The sequence below is a fragment of the Adiantum capillus-veneris genome, chromosome 17 (assembly GCF_014529385.1).
Source record: "Adiantum capillus-veneris isolate H3 chromosome 17, ASM1452938v2, whole genome shotgun sequence".
Lineage (NCBI taxonomy): Eukaryota > Viridiplantae > Streptophyta > Polypodiopsida > Polypodiales > Pteridaceae > Adiantum > Adiantum capillus-veneris.
The window spans coordinates 19,203,995-19,221,410 of NC_140947.1; the positions used below are offsets into that span (position 1 = coordinate 19,203,995).

At 38.7% G+C, this 17,416-nt stretch overlaps 1 protein-coding gene across 1 annotated transcript; it reads left to right on the top strand.

The window, feature by feature from the left end:
* Nucleotides 1–2,743: 2,743 nt before the first annotated feature.
* On the top strand, nt 2,744–6,368 carry LOC147436885 (uncharacterized). Its single transcript, XM_086486275.1, has 6 exons — nt 2,744–2,882; nt 3,530–4,241; nt 4,374–4,441; nt 4,531–4,662; nt 5,209–5,370; nt 5,586–6,368. The coding sequence occupies exons 2-6, from the start codon at nt 3,752–3,754 to the stop codon at nt 6,276–6,278; spliced, it is 1,545 nt and encodes a 514-aa protein (XP_086342401.1). The 5' UTR covers nt 2,744–2,882; nt 3,530–3,751; the 3' UTR covers nt 6,279–6,368.
* The last annotated feature ends 11,048 nt before the right edge of the window (nt 6,369–17,416 follow it).

Sequence of the window (17,416 nt, forward strand, 5' to 3'; positions counted from 1 at the left end):
AACTATTGATAATGACCAACAACTTATTGAGTATAGCTTTGTTAAACCTCTGAACTAAGCTACAAGTGTTGAAAATCATCATTACTCATTGCATGTAATTATAAACAAAGTGGAAGACACTACTATTGTCTCAATAAGTCATCGAGCATGGTGCACACATTCTACAAGCATCAAATATGGTACATGAGATTCTTGTCACTTTTGCAATGAAAAACCTAGTCAAATAACGACCATTTGTAGCAACCTCTCCAATTGGTGGAATTTACAAGCATGCTAACCATTTTGGTTTGTGTATATGTAAGATCTAGTCGAGTGAATGACCATCTCACGAAGGCTCACAAATAAAACAATAAAACATGTTAACTAGTTGGTTTACACATACAAAGGATGCAGTTGAGTGAACACCATTTTTCAAAGGCTCACTAGATGGCTAACCATAATGCTAATCATTTGGTTTGCACTTATGAAAGACCTAGTCACGTGAATGACCATCTCTTGGAGGCTCCCAAATAGCTAACTCACAACAAAAAAAACTTTTTGATCATTTGGTTGTCACATACAGAAGACTTAATCGAATTAATAACTATCTCCAAAAGGCTCACCAAATGGCTAACCAACAATAAAACAAGTTAAGCATCTGGTCTATGCATATCTCCCAAAGGCTCTCACCAAATGGCAAACAAACAAAATTTCATGCTAAGCATTTGTTTCACACATATGAAAGACCCAATCAAGTGGACTACCATCTCTCGATGGCTCAACGACTGGCTAACTATTATAGTATCAAATCAATAACAAACCTTATGTATATAAAAAAGAAAAGGTAAAACAAATTACGTCACAAATCTATCACAAAAATCACGAAATACTTTCTTAAGTGTCTCTTTCGCAATGTGCTAGTACAAAGATAGGTTTGCCCTAGAATGATGGGAGTGTCTCTTTCGCAATGTGCTAATACAAAGATAGGTTTGCCCTAGAATGATGGGTGTATATACAAGCCGCGGGGGGGAAAACCTCTTAGTGAGGGGAAAAAGTGCTTTGATGGTCCTAAGTGTGTTCACACACATCACTACCATAATATGGTAACACATTGTTATTGTAGTGATGTACTCACACACATCATTATTATGATATGGTAACAAGCTGATATGTGGTGTAAATGTAGTCTTCTGCTGGGAGTGCACTTGTTTGGCTGGGAGATATGGAGTTTGATTTTAGGGATTCACAGGTGGAGTTTTTGGCTGCCTGGGCTTTGGGTGGCCTATTTCTGTTGCAACTCTCTTCTACAGTCCTTCACTACTTCCATGTCTCCAGTTTTTGATGTATTCTCTTCCTCCAATTTTTGATGTATTCCCTTTTTTCTTCCCTACATCACTAGTGGTTTTTCCCCTATGGTTTATTAATCCTATCATGTTCGAGGTTTGTTCTATGCCAATTTGGCTGTTAAGAATGCCTATGACCTTTGCAATTTTGCTTATGTGTTCAAGTCCCACTTTAGATAGATAGAGAGAGAGAGAGAGAGAGAGAGAGAGAGAGAGAGAGAGAGAGAGAGAGAGAGAGAGAGAGAGCACCATTTTGTTGCCGTGGTGGTGTGGACCTCTAGCTAGTTGGACCTCTAGCTAGTGAGGAGCTCTTCCTTCGGGCCCACGAAATTTGTTCCGACCCCTCGGAAGAGTTGCTGGCTCTCTCAACTCCTCACTTTCCCTCTTCCACTTGGAGCGCTGTTCAAACGAGACTGAGGTAGGCTCGAAACATACATTTCTTTCTTCAGGCTCGTCTGAATCCAGCCTAATTTGATAGCCAATCTACCACACTTGGGTGATAGAGGTTTTTCCATTCTCTCTTCACACACACACACACACACACACACACACACACACACACATTGCATGATTTGCTGGCTCTCTCAACTCCTCACTTTCCCTCTTCCACCTGGAGCGCTGTTCAAACGAGACCGAGGTAGGTCGAAACATACATTCTTTCTTCAGGCTCGTCTGAACCCAGCCTAATTTGATAGCCAATCTACCACGCTTGGGTGATAAAGGTTTTTCCATTCTCTCCACACACACACACACACACACACACACACATTGCATGATTGTGTGTGTGTGTGTGTGAGTGAGAGAGAGAGAGAGAGAGAGAGAGATGTATCAAAGCATATGTGTGCATTATTTGACCGTAATCTCTCATTTGAAGAAGAAACATTGAACCTTTCACCAAAAATTGGGGGAATAAAAAATCTGGGCTCTTTTAAAAAAAGTAATAGATAAAGGTGTTATAACAATCAAGTCAAAAGAAAAAGAACCCTGACAAAAGAAAAAATGGAAATCATGGAATATTTCGACAAATAAGTGGATTTGAAAACAATAAAAAAGTCGGTTCGTCATAATGCGTACCCACCAAAGCAAGCGATAATTTCCACGCACTAATAAAAAATACTAGATCTCGTGGAAAAGCGATTTTTAAAGTCATGAGAAAAGGGCAAAATGAAAAATAAATGTATTTGTATCGAAAGCAGCAACTTAGAATAATGGTAAGCAGAAAAATCAGATTTAGCTTTTTTGAGGTTCGTGTTTTTGGGGTTTAGCAGCCGGAACCGCCAGATTTGGGGATGCTGGGGCCAACATGGAGGCGGCCGCCAAATGTAGCGAGCTTCTTCGCTTCTGGGATATGGCAAAAACAAAAGGGAACCCATTTTGTGTTGCCCCCGAAGGAAGCAAACCCACATTTTTGTTCACCTTTTTGGTTTGGCGCTCTGCCCTGCTCTCTGCTTTGCCCATACTCGCTGCTACCCACTTTCCTTTCCAAGCGTATATTAGCAGAGAGATCAACAACAGAAGAGCAGAAGAAGAGCATTGCGATACGCGCATGCTCAGCTACAGGTTAGCCATTTTCTTCTGCTCATAATTTTTCTTCACCGGCCTTTCTTTATTTTTCTAAAAACCGAAAAATAGGGTTTTTTTAAAATTGTGTCCCCCCCTGCTACTTGATTGTTGACTCATTATATTCTCTTAGCCATGCTGATCTTCCTTGCTTGTTAACTATCAAATTCCAAGCACCCTTTTTCTCCCATTCCCTCTCTTTTCTTGTTCTCCTTTAACTAGCACATATTGATTCATCTGAGAGAGAGAGAGAGAGAGAGAGAGAGAGAGAATCTAACAGCCTCCCTTTTCAAGCTTCTGTAAAACCTGCTTTAGCTTGCTTAGCTTCTTCCTGCTAATTACCTGAGCAAAATCTCTCCTGCTGCTTGATTTGTCCCCCTTTCCCCCCCTCCATGGTGCTTCATTCCGGGCAGGCATTTTCTGGATGTTACTCATGAAATTTTGAGCCACGTCGACGCATTTGCATTCTCTCCGTCCTTTGCATGCAAGGGAATAGCTTAGAGCTTGCTCAATTAGGTGCTGCAAAGGCAAGAGAGTTGAAGTGCTTTTTCATTTAGACATAACTTAAGCATAATATAAAGCAGATTCACGGTAAATCAGAGCCCATTGCAGATTTTCACCTAAGGTTTTTTCCATTGCTGTAATAGGCTAGACACTCTCTAGAATTCAAGAGAAGTAATTACAAATTCTCTCTGGGCTTGTATATGCGCATTGAATTGAAGACTTTTGCGGCAGAGATGCTCCTCGGAACTTGCTGAGATTTTTGCGCTAAGAAGAATGTCGCAAGAGGATACGACGTTGATGGGCTAATCAGCATGTCAAAGTTTCAGATGGGTTTCTTTTGTGGGTAGTCTATTGTAAGCTACTGTATGTGCATGGAAAGCAAAGATCCAGGCATGGGCTTGCCTACTGGTGCGGTAACAAGCACGGGCACATCAACAACAGCGGTGACACATAACGGTAACTCAGAAACAGCTTCTGTGAGGCCTGATGCCACCAGGCCCGCACACTCATGTGGTAACCCCAATCCTGGGGCTTCCTTGCCTACTAATAGCATCATTCTTAGTCCCTCACATTTCAATAGTACTCCTTCCCCATACATGCCCTCCAACATGTCAACATCCCTTGTGCCTGTCTCCACTGGTGGCTTTAGTTTCATCGCTGCCAGTGCAGCATCAGCTGGATTTGAGCCTGTGAAGAAGAAACGGGGAAGACCACGCAAGTACGGTCCTGAAGGCAGCCTTGCATTGACGGTGGCTCCACTATCTTCACTTGCACCCTCTCCGTCATCGCCGTCACAGAAGCGTGGGCGTGGAAGGCCCCCAGGGTCTGGCAAGAATCAACAGCTAGCAGCTTTAGGTATTTTGTTTGAGAATTTCATTCATATCAAGCGAGTTTCTAGCACAAGTTATATCCCCTGTATTCAAAGACCTGTATGGAAATGCAATGTATGCCATGCTTCACATGTTACACATGTTTTATGGTTTGCAGGAGAATTAATGCTAGGCTCAATAGGTGCTGGGTTTACCCCTCATGCAATCACAGTTGCAACTGGAGAGGTAGCAACCAGAGATTAATTTGAGACTAATGCTTGTTATCATGTATCTGGAATGTATTGCACTGACCTGCTGGCATTTTATATGTGTAGGACATTGCCTCAAGAATCATGTCCTTCTCACAACAAGGCCCTCGAGGAATCTGTATTCTTTCAGCGAATGGGGCCATATCGAGCGTCACACTTAGGCAACCTTCCATATCGGGGGGCATAGTAACTTATGAGGTTGGCCTTCTGACATTTTTCAAGGTTCTGAAAATCTAAGTGATATGATTTTGCAGATCTCGACTTCGCAGATCTCGACTTTGTAAGATCCCATGGCAGAGGGTGCCTGTGATTTTTGTGATGAGAAAAGAAGTAGTGTATGCTATGAGTTTTCGTATAGTCTAGCCGGATAGAGTTTCGGTATATTACGTGGCTTATCTATGGAGCCTCATGTTCAGGACAAGTTTATGAGCTTGGGATCTGACTTCACGTGGTTGGTGTGTTCAATAGGCATAGCGCAAGCAATGTGATCTGAGGAGTTTGGAGTCTTTTTGAATTATCTTTATTTTATTTGATTTGCCGCTGTTTGATGGGCATGTCAGTTTTGTATTACAGAGGATTTCTGGCCATGGATGTCTCCTTTAGTGAATAGTGTTGTCCCGTACATTTTATCACCCAAAAGAAAGATCATGCCCGCGAGTGCTTGATCCTTGTTGACCATATAAAGCAGGAACTCTAGTATGCTCTCTTTTTAGGCTCATTACTCTTGTGGATCTTGATTTGCAGGGCCGCTTTGAAATCCTCTCTCTTTCTGGATCCTTCCTGTTGTCAGAGTTCGGCGGTTCACGGAGCCGAACAGGTGGACTCAGCGTGTCATTGGCGGGACCAGATGGGAGGGTTGTTGGGGGGAGTGTTGCTGGAGTTTTGATAGCAGCTAGCCCAGTTCAGGTGAAATCTTATGTCTTTTTCACAGTAAGGTGATTGTATAGGAGATATGTTCAGCATGTGTGAACATGAATAAAATGCTATCACTTGTGATCTGCATGTGTTGATGGGCCTATCGATGCTATTTGATTGCACGTGCTTTGGATTGCATGTACTGTACCTTCAAAAATTAACATTAGAATAGCACTGGTTTGGCTTAAATAGCTCAACTTTTGCAGGTGATTGTGGGGAGCTTCCTGTCTAACAACAAGAAGCTGCCAAAACCTCCAAAAACTGAAGGTTCCCCTGGGCTTTCAAAACTGGCTCCCTTGAATGCAACAACGCCAAACCCATTGATAAATGCGGGTTATCGTGGGCCAAACTTGTCGGTCGGAGACTTGGAGAGAAAGCCTATTCTAGCAGAAAGCCCTGTGATAGAGAGAAAGCCTATTCTAGCAGAAATCCCTGTGATAGCAGAAAGCCCTGCACTCAATAGGAGTACAACAGGAGGAGGCATTGCCAGCAGTAATGTTGCATTGTTCCCCAAGGTGCATGATCAAGCAATGTCTCCACAACCTACAGTTTCTGAAAATACGACTCCCAGTGTCCCCAAGGTGCCTGATCAAGCAGTGCCTCCACAATCTATCGTTTCCAAGACCACAACTCCCAATGTCACACCGACCCTTATCGTGCATGATCAAGCAAAGCTTCCACAATCTATAGTTTCCAAGACCACAACTCCCAATGTTGCACCGACCCTCATGGTGCATGATCAAGCAGAGCTTCCACAATCTATAGTTTCCAAGACCACAACTCCTAATATCCCACCGACTCCTATGGTGCATGATCAAGCAAAGCCTCCACAATCTATAGCCTCTCAGAATACAAAAGAAGAAAAGAAAAATGCTAACAACAATCCTTCATCGGGATGATGAGAGGGATGGATGTATCACTTTGGCCATGGACCTTTGTACTTGGCACATGGAAGCTTGGAATTACATGCAGGATAGGTACACATTCAAGTCAGGTGTGTTTGTGTGCTTGGGGACTTGGTATGGTGGTGATGCTTCACCTCATTAGCTTAGTATGTGCTTTTGTGAATTGGGTGGATGACTTACAAAGTAGGCTTGTTAGACATTGCTAGTGAATGTTTCTTGATTCAGAGCTTCTTGTTAATCAACTTTGTGAGTGGCAAGATGTCTTGAAGAGATGGTATGATGGTGAATGCTTGACCTTCAAACATTTGACATGGTGCTCATGAATGATGCCTCTATGTAGATGGTATTCACGTTGTATGGTGGTGTCATGAGGATGGCTAAGGATGAAAGGGAGATGTGTCAACTCTCCCTTTTTGACCCTTCACTATGTACCAAATTTATATGTAAGGTGGTATAAATGGCTAATATTTGCAAGGGGTCTCAACCCTTACCAAAGAGCACAGAAGACAGAAAAATAATATCTTATTGGTGAAATTTGCCCAAATAACAATGTGTTATAATGCACTATGCATGGCATTAAAGCTAAAGCTTCAGAAAACAATTAATAGTGTCGTAAACAGTGTGTTGGATAACATCTTAGGCAATGGTCAATATTGTTGAAGACTAAGAGAACGGATGTTTGAACTATTGAACTTTTCTCGCATACATAACCATCAATCTCTCACCATCTTTCTCATCTTAAGTACACATGATTAGACATGGACACCATAAACACATGCACATAGAATAGATTAGAGAGTGAGTATGTAAGAGAAGATGTAAATATGATTTTTGCACACAACTTAACAATAAGAGTGAAAGAGAAGAATTTTACACAAAAATGGTTTAAAATATTAGCCCTCAAAACTTTGCGGCATCTCTTGTGGAGTCTAGTATTTAATTCTATTGTGGAACTTATTTTAGGTGTCAAGTATTTGAAACTTCTTTTTGCATGTTAGTGGTGCTATCACTTCTTGCATGCCCTTTTATAAGGTGAGTTCACTAGATATATACAATTTAACTATATTGGCTTATTGAATTAAAACATTGTGAAAATATAAACAATCGAGAGATATTATTTGGCCTCTTTTTCTCGGTTCCCAAAATTTCAATCTACACCACTTCAATCTCGTTATGTGTAAAAGTAAAAATACAGTATCGTAATTAATCATACATGTCAACTTTCTTAATTGTAATGCTAACTACATACAACAGGAGGGTACCCAAACTTGCAACTCCCTCTCAACAAAGATAACCAATATCTTTAGTTGTTCAATAGAGAATCAAATAGATTGTGTGATGATATGTGTGGAGATGATTTGGAAAGTTTTTTTTTTAAATTTCATTTAGCATCGTTTCTAAGGCATTATCTTTTTCAAACTCATGTGCTTTGCAATGCTTAATCAAGATGGTGCGATTAATGACTTTTGTTTGAACATTAGACTCCCGATGGAATACAAAAGTAAAATCAAGAGTGTTACCAAGATCTTTAAAAGTTATAGTCCAAAAAGCACTATAAAATTTAGAATCTCTATTCGATTTGATTATCTTTGGCAAACCATGATTAGAAAAGATAACTTTAAGAAAAAGAAGTGCAACTTGGTGTAGAGTTTTATTGCATGGAGTTGGTTTAGAAAAACGATCAATAAGAGTTCAAATTATATCATGTTTGTGAATAGTGAGTAACAAAATCTATAAAAATATATTTTCAAGGTTTTTTAGGAACATGAAAAGGTATAAAAGTGTTAATTTCTTACTGTTATACTACTTTAATATTCTGACAAATATTAAACAAGATGAACATGCTGTTTAATGTCACTTTTCATAGAAGGCCAATAAAAATCACGATATAAATTTTAAAGATAATAGCAAATTCTTTGTGTCTAAAATAGAGTGGTTTATGTAATTCTCCAATGAGTAAAATACGAAATGGTTTTGTGTGACACAATTTTTGTTTGAAATAAAGAAAATTTTCTTATTTGGTGTATTCAAAAAATGTGTGCACAAAATTGTCAAGCACAATGTAACCATATGGTTTTAAAATCATCATCTTGTGCATAAGTATTATGCATAGAATTAAATGAAGTACCCATAATGATTGATTAATTATTAAGACTTCGGCTCAAAACATCAACTATAACAAATTTTTTATCAAGTTAGTATTGAATATTGGATTGAAAACTTTTAATAAAAGCAACTTGCTTAATACATCTATTATTTATTAAAGGTTGAGATAATCAATACTTAATACTTTATTGTTTATTTTTTATTATCAAATTAACATCCACTAAATAACGTTTTTAATTTTTCAAAGCATGCACTACAACAGACAAATTTTTATCATATGTATTTAGCTTGGATTCAGAGGATTTGAATTTATGACTTCAAATGCGAGTGGATGTTTATCTTGCATAAGAACTGTACCAATACCTTTTCCACAAGTATCCGTGACTACAACAAAGGATGGTCTATTAAAATTAGACAATTGTAACGTAGGTGTCTTAGTTAAAGTATTTTTGAGTGCAGTGAATGAGCTTTCTTGTAAACAAGTTTATACATATGAAGTGTTTTTCTTAAACATGAGAGTTAGACGATGAGATTTACAAGTAAAATTTTGAACAAACTTTTTGTAATAACTATAAAAGACTAATAAAAGAACATAGCTTATACAGGTTATTGGGTGTGGTCCATGATTGAAACTGGATAGCTTCAGTTTTCTTGGGGTCTACATGTATTTTCTTTTTGATACAATGTGTTCCAAATGCTCAATTTTAGATTGAAAAAATAAACTCTTTTTGGGATTCAAGTATGAATTGTTTTGTGAAAGAAGATCAAACACACATACTCATTATGTTCTTGTTCAATTTTTTGAACAAGAATATAAGGAACATTTAACAAGAATATACAATGACAAAATCTGGATGGTCAATGATTTTTTTTTGTCATACGAGTGAAGGTGACTGGTACATTTGTCAGACTAAATGGCATCACAAGAAATTTATAGTGCCTCAATTGTGTTTTGCATGTGTTTTTGTAAACACCTTCATTAAACATTTTGACTTGGTGATAGCTCAATTTAAGATCAATTTTGTTGAAACTATTTGCTCCTTTTAGTTCGTCTAACATATCATCGACTTTGAGAATAGGAAACCTATTCTTTATGATGATCTTGCTTAAAGCCCCGTAGTCTATACACATGCAAAAGGTTCTATTTTTCTTCTTAACAAGAAGTACTGAAGCTCTCTTTGGTGAAGTACTAGGTCTAATTAGGCCTTGGTCAAGGAAATCTATAATTTGGCTTTGTATCTCCCTATGTGCGGTTGGGTATACACGATAGGGTGCTCTGCAACATGGAGGTTCACTACTCGAGATAATATTAATTTTATGGTCTTAAAGAGGTGATGGTGGTATTCTAGGAGGCAAATCATGCATGAAACAATTTTTAAACTGTGACAGAAAATCATCGTGTGTAGAGTGATATGGAGTTTCAGTTTTGTGTCAATCGTGCAGAGATGAATTTATGCCTACTATCATCATCTAAGAGAACTGTGATATCTTCACCTTTGATTGTGCCTTTTACTTTGAGTAAAGTGTGTGGAGATATAGGAATACATGGAGAAGAATTTTCATTGGAATCATACTCGGTATCATAGTCCTCACGATTAATTGACTTCAACTTCATTGTCGTCAAGAATAGCATCTTCGATGAGGTTAACGGTTGCACCATTTGGGTGGTTGTTGTTGAACGGTCTTCAATTGAGATTATATATTACTCTATTGGGTTGGCCATTCAAATGACCATTTCTCTCAGCAGCATTGTTTGGATACTTATCTGTATAATAGCCAAACTAAAACACTTATAACATTTCACCTGTTGTTTATCATTGGAAGGTTGGTTACCCCTCTGTTGCATGTGGTTGTTATCATTGTGATTGGATTGAGAAGGTGTAGCAAAAGTGTCAAATCTGCATCTCTTGAAGAAAGTATGATTCATGTTCTTGTCAAGGTTAGGAGAGAAAGGAACTCTCTTGTTACGATTAGTGTTAGTAGGTTGATCATTGTGGAGTTGATGTTTCCCTTTATTTTCCTCCGCATTGAGAGCTAATTTAATAGATTTTGACAGTGAATCTGGCTTGAACATGCCTACCTCACACGTAATCCCAACCAAAGACGTCCAACAATAACCACTCAAATGGTGCAATCGCTAACCTCATCAAAGATGCTATTCCCAATGACAATGAAGTTGAAGTCAATTGCGATGACGACTATGATCCCAAGTATGATACCAATGAAAACCCTTCTCCAGGTATTCCTATATCTTCACAAACTTTACTCAATGTGAAAGGCACATTTAAAAGAGAGACTAGAGACTAGAGACTAGAGATATCAAAATTTTTGTAGATGATGATAGTAGCCATGATTTCATCCCTACACGATTGGTACGCCAACTTTTTCTCTCCGAATTCTCTTCACCTCACAAAGTAAATATTGTCTTTAATAATTAGCTTTTCAACTGTAAAACTCAAGTCAATATTGAAGTTTGCATTGGTGAATTCTCACATATACATACATTTTTGGCCATACCATTGTATGGTATTGATATGATGTTGAGGATGCCATTCTAACATGAACTCAACCCACTAATCAATTACAAAACACAAACACTCTTAACCACATGAAGACAAAATCTACTCCGTCCAAGCAATCTTGGATCATAAAAAATTTTCATTACTTTCCCACACTCAAGCCAAACGAGAAATTCAAAAACAAGGAAAAACATACCTAGTGCTTATAAACCAACTCTCTGCTAAAACTAAAACTCCACATCACTCTACACATGATGATTTTTTCTTACAATTTAAAGATTGGTTCATGCACGAGTATTTGAGGCCCCTCTTTACACTTTAGTCCATGAGAGGTGGCTATCACTTCTTGCATGACCCTTTATAGAGTGAGTTCTCACTAGATATATCAATGAAACCATATTGGTTTATTTAACTAAAACATCATGTAAATATAAATGGCCAAGATATATTATTTGGCGCCTTCTCCTTAGTTTCCAGAATTCCAATCTACACAACATCAATCTCACTATTAGTAAAAATAAAAAGATAGAATCGTAATTAACCATTACATGCTAACTACCCCAATTGTAATGTTAACCACATACAATACAAGGGTGGCCAAACTCATATAACAAGTACCTACTTTGTTAGTGCTACAATACAAAGTGTGTATAAAACATGGGTGATTCATGCTTCATTCAACCTGTTTACTTTAAATCTTCTTCTAGGTGTTGTTGCTCTACCTGCACATTTTTATTGACCTCATTGAAAGCTTGAACTTCTTTGTAGTAATATGCAGCATTTTCTTGTTGTCTCTGTAGTTTCGATTGGAGTTGTGCTTGAAATGTTTGTAATCCTTTGATAGTTTGTTGTAGTTCCATATTGTCTTTAACTGCCTCTTTCTTGGTATCCTCTAGCTCCAAGTCGCGCAGGTTGTAGGGTGCTCTTTGACATTGAAATTGTAACTTGATTTGTTCTAGATGTGTGTCAATGTCAAAGGACTTGATCCATTGTGTCCCTTCATCTACCACCATTTGTGAATGGGGCGACCTTAGCCTTTGTTGTGTCCCTTGAGGTTGGTTGGAGGTGCCAACTTTTGTTGTGTTTGTGTCCTCCGCTATCTTATCGTGTTGCAGTTTGGTTGATCTTTGGATCTTCATCTTTCTCCTCTTGAGCTGTATGTGTTGTTGGCGATACTTTGTCTATTGTTTGTTCGGGCATATCCGTTGTGTGCTCTTTCTATTCCTTCTCAAATGCTTAGTTAGTTGATTCTTGAGTAAGGGAAGGTGCGGTTGCATCTATCGTTGATGGAGTATTTTTTGTATGCCTTTCAAAATGTTATGAACCACCTTCCTCCTCTGAATTTATTCCTGCCATGCCAATTTTCTTTGCTCCCTCTGCTTTATTAGACTCTTCAGATGATTCAAGATCATTGACACATTGGCGTCATTATCTATTGCCTTGGTTTTGTACAATAGGTGGTGGGTTCCTTGCTGCAAGTGAAGAGCTTCATTGATGATCTCTAGGGTGATCTTCACTTTGACTATCTATAGCCCCATCTTTTTTTGTTACTGTTGTTTCCCCATTGTATTGAATAGAGTTGATCAGTTCATGGGATTTTTGAAAATTTGTTCCCCATGGTGGTAGTTTGAAGGAGCTGTCCAAATGTAAGTATCTGGCCCCTTCTAGTACTTTATATTTTTGGTGTATCGTCCATAATTCCTTGGGGAATATGGTGGTCTTGACTATCGTTCCATCGGTTGCTTGGAACTTTTCGAGGAAGATATTTTTTGGTATTGCATCTAGCTCTTGATCAGTGATGTGAGCTTTCTCATTTGATGAGATGTCTGTCTGTGACCTCATAAGGTGCCACCCCTCACTCCTTCTCGACTTTCTTGCAGGGAATCTTGTGATCAATTTCAACCTGATTTTAGAGTTGAGATGATCAAAAGGTTGTCGGGAAACAAAAAAAAACACAAACTTTGCCCATAAAATGAGAAATGAGCATAACTCTATCAAAACTACTCCAAATTTGACCAAACTTCACCAGTGCATCTAGGAAAACTATAGTCACAAGGGCAAGAGATCACATATGAAAGCTGACTCTGGAGGTACATGGATTGCGATCCATGTTGGAGCACATTTTGATGATTTGATCATACCACCTGATTGGGCACATCAAGGTGATGCTTTGGTCCAGAAACTTTAGGGCAAATTTTGGAAAATTTGACAGACTTAGAGAATTTGACCTTTTTGGTTGGGATTTTGAGATCCAAATGACTTGGTACTTCAGGGCTAGACTTTGTAGGGTATCTACGACCAGATGGTGATGTCCATTCTTGGCTGGGTGAAAAAGGTACATGGATCTTAATCAATGTTTGGCTGGGTTTTGGAATGCCATTTGGCACACATGTTCCTATAGTCCATCCTAGCACACTGATGAAATTTTTTCAAGTTTGGGCATATTTTTCCCAAGTTTACTCCATTTCTCAGTTTATGGCCATATTTTTTGGACTTGACCATATCTTTTTTCTTGACCCCTGTTGATCAATTTCCTTGGTTGGTATCTAGTGTTTCCTTGCCTTCTGCTGATTTGTGTTTGAGGATCACTTTGCTGCCCAATTGCCTATCAATTTTCAATACTCTCTGATTCCATTTGAGGTTGGAGATCTAGCTGAGCAAATTTGAGGACTTTGAAAGAACTTTTAGCTAGATTTCACAAACTTTGAAACTTTGAATGTTTCTCTTTGGCACTTTGGTTTTCCACACATCTGCTTTTAAACTTCAAAATCAAAATATATGTACTATCTTGACATCATTTGCCTTGTATTTCTCCTATATAGGACTACTCTTTGTAAGCTATTGACATTTATCAGAATTTTCCTTGGAGAGGTACATGGATTACGATCCAAGTTCTGAGGTCAAATGCTACCAGATTTGGTGGGTTTGTTTTTGATACATATTCTAAGCCATTTGACATAGAATTTTGGAGTTAAGATCACTTTAGCATAGATTAGAACTTATATGAATATTTGCAGATTGAAACTGCTAGATCTCTTGGTTCTTAGTGATTTGTTGATCCATTTTGTGCCCAATTTGCATGGCATGCTCCTCCTTGCTACCTCTAACCACAGGCTGAGTTTCATGCTAAATTTGTCATTAGGATACATGGATCACGATCCATGTTGGAGCATGGATTGCAAATCCAAGTAGCACAGTGTGTTTTTGGGTAGTCTATAGCCCATTTTTTTTTTGAGATTAGGGTTTTGGAAACATGGATTGCTATCCATGTTCCACATCCTTTTGCAACTATGATTAGCTGGACTAATTCTATCAAGTGTCAGGAGTCTATTGGTGAAAAGGTTTGTGGTTTTAACATGTCTAGCTTCCCCAAATGGGCCCTGACAGTTTGCAGATTTCTCGTCTTTGATTTGATCTGTTATGTTGATTTGATGTTTTTGATGGAGTGTAGCATATGCACAATTGTTCTTGTTGGGTTAATGATCATACCTGACAAGTCTAGTGCAATAAGAGCTACTATGGCAGTTGCAACGCAAAAATGAGAACTCTAGGTTTCCCAGATCTCTTTATCTCTCTCCATCTCTAAATGCAAATGAGCTTGATATGCTCCATTCTGACTAATGTTCCCGACCTACCCGGAAGGACTTAGGCATACTTACCTTGATTGCTCATATCTTTCTATCAAACCAACTATGGTTTGAACGGTTCATCCTTTGGACATTTCGTTCACCAAATGGATTTTAATCTATAGTTTTGATCCCTCACAGGTTGGCCCAAAATTCAATAGGTGCCAAACCTTTCCATATTTTCGATGTCTGAAGCCTTTGATTTGTAGATTTGGTGTTTTCTTTGAGAACTGAATTTTCGGCCGTTTTGACTCAACTTATTAATTTTTTAGCTTTTTAAGTTTTTTTAGCTTGAAACTAAAAGAAATTTATCGATAATTATTATTATTTGGAATTTTTTTCAAAATTATTATGCTCACTCATATATACATCATCTCAGTGTAGCATGTTACTTCTCATGAATTTGCAATACGGCTCAGTAATATGCCTAAAAGAGCTCATGAAAAGGCAAACAATTTACTAGAAAATATTATATACAAAGTTATGATCATCTTACTGCTAGTTGTAAATCTCTCCTTCCCATTCTGATTTGTCCTCGACAAAGATTTGACATGGTGCATGGGTGCAAACTATGTGTCTATGCAAGGCGATGTAATGTGGCCCGATTATCTGAATTGAAGAGATGCATGGGGTAACAACTTGCTGTGCAAGATGTGGGTTCTGAAGTATTTGTTCAATGGCTACTGTTGGTGAGGTTGTTTTGAAATTATGAGGCCCAAATAAAAGATTTTGAACATGACGCGCGCGTTCTTGGATGGTGGGGACTCGTAACCTTGACATGATATCCTGTTTGGTTTGCTTCGAAATCCATTTGAGTTTCTGTAATGGGTAGCATGGAGACGCTATTCCATTGGGTTTTGTATGTCGTTTTGGTCTCCATTGCCATGTGCTTGTGCGTGATTTGATTGGCTTTGATATCTTAAGAGTTGTGGCCGATTTTTGTTTTGTTGTAGGAACATACTTTTTGTTTGAAGCTATAAATCCAATTAGCGGTGTTTGAATGTGGGTAAAATTTCTTTTGGGAACCCATATTTTGTTTTGGATTTGACTGCATGACGGACTTCTTGACCCAAACCTTTTTGATTGCCTGGGTTGAACGCGACGGTGTAGGTTTAGGTTTTTCTAAAAGAGGTTGAATTTCCCAAAAGTGATCTGTTTGTGCTAATGGAGTAGTGAAGGATGTGTCATTTAATTTGAGTTGTAAAGTGTCATCCTCCCAATTTGGTGTTGCTTTGTATGTGCACATCCAAGGTACTCCAAGAATCACTGCCTCGTTAAGATTTCCATTACATGAAATTGATGAGGGAAGCTGTGTCCATCGACATTGATGTATAAATTGTCTTGACCCAGGCTGAGCATTTGTCCCTTGATTGGCTGCCTTGAGCTTAATTTGGTTGGATGTTAGAGGTTCCATGGACATTCTCAAGAATATTGAGTATTTGATGACATTGGCTCGTGCTCCTGTGTCTAGTAGTGCTTGTTCGATGGAACCATCCGGAAGTTGAAGGATAATTTGTACATCCATACTACCAAGCCATGTAGGTTCTGTCTAAATTGATGCTATTGAAGGAGGATTGAGGCCCTTGCATTGCTGCCAAGTTTCCCTATGGTTGGCTTGTTCCTTCCACTTTAATATCCTAAGTCTGGCTTCCTCCTTGGTCTATGCTTGAATATCATGGGCTTGGTTCTTCCGCTCAGCTGTCGCATGAATTATATCTAGTTCCTCTTGTGTCAATGCAAGATGATGCTTTTTTAACCTACATCCACTTATCCCATTAGGCATCTCCTCACATACCAATGTTCCAAACATAAGGTTAATTGGAGAGGTTCTCAATGCTATCCTATAAGCCCATAATACTATGTGTAGCTTTAGGGCCCAATCAGTTCTTGAATCGCTCACTATTTTGGTTAGCACCGTGCACAAGATTTTACTGGTACTCTCTACTTTCTTGTTAGCTTAGGGGTGGTATGGGGCTGATTTACAATGAACCACTATGAATTCATCGACGACACTGTTCACAAAGTGGGCTACTCAATCACTCACAATCTCGATGGGTAGGCCGTGTCTGGTATAGATGTTTTCAAATAGGAACCGTGCCGTAGTCTGTTCATCATTTTTCTATGTTTCCTTTCGTTCCACCCATTTTGTCAAATAATCTGTTGCTACTATAATATATTGAGCATGTGTGCGGTATGTAGGTGGTATGATGGGGCCTACAAAATCTATGCCTCACTTGGCAAAGGCTCAAACTTCTCTTATTGGTCGTAAGGGAATTTCATTTGTTTGCAGAGGTGCCTTAGTGCGCTGACATTCATCACACTGTTTTATATATGTTTCCGCATTTGTGAACATGGTTGGCCACCATATTTGTGCAAGAAGTATCAGCTTTATTGTTTTGTCAGCAAAAAAATGTCCTTCTGGCTGGCCTGCGTGTGCTTGTTCTAGGATGGAGACATATTCACTCTCATTAGCACACAATCTCAATTGGTCATTTTTTCTCCGCCGATACAATTGATTCAAGATCAGCACATAGTGTGCTGCTTCTTTGATAGTTCTCATTCATGCTTTACTCAATCCCTCTGGGAAGGTCTTTGCGTTTAAGTACTTGATAATGAAAGTACTCAATTTGGGTGCTCCAATTACTCTTAAGAGCATGGCGTGTTCCCCTGGTGGTTGTCTCTTAAAGGATTCACATGATTTTATGTAATCGTGGACACTTTCTCCCATGTTTAGCCAGTAGACACCAAGTCTTATCAGTCTTTGGGATGTTTACGTTTTACCATTATGAAACCCCGTGGGTTGTTTATGAGCAAGTCTTGGGTAGTATTCATGTTTGTTCGGCTCTACACATAGTCTCAAGATATTGTCAATACCTTTCTT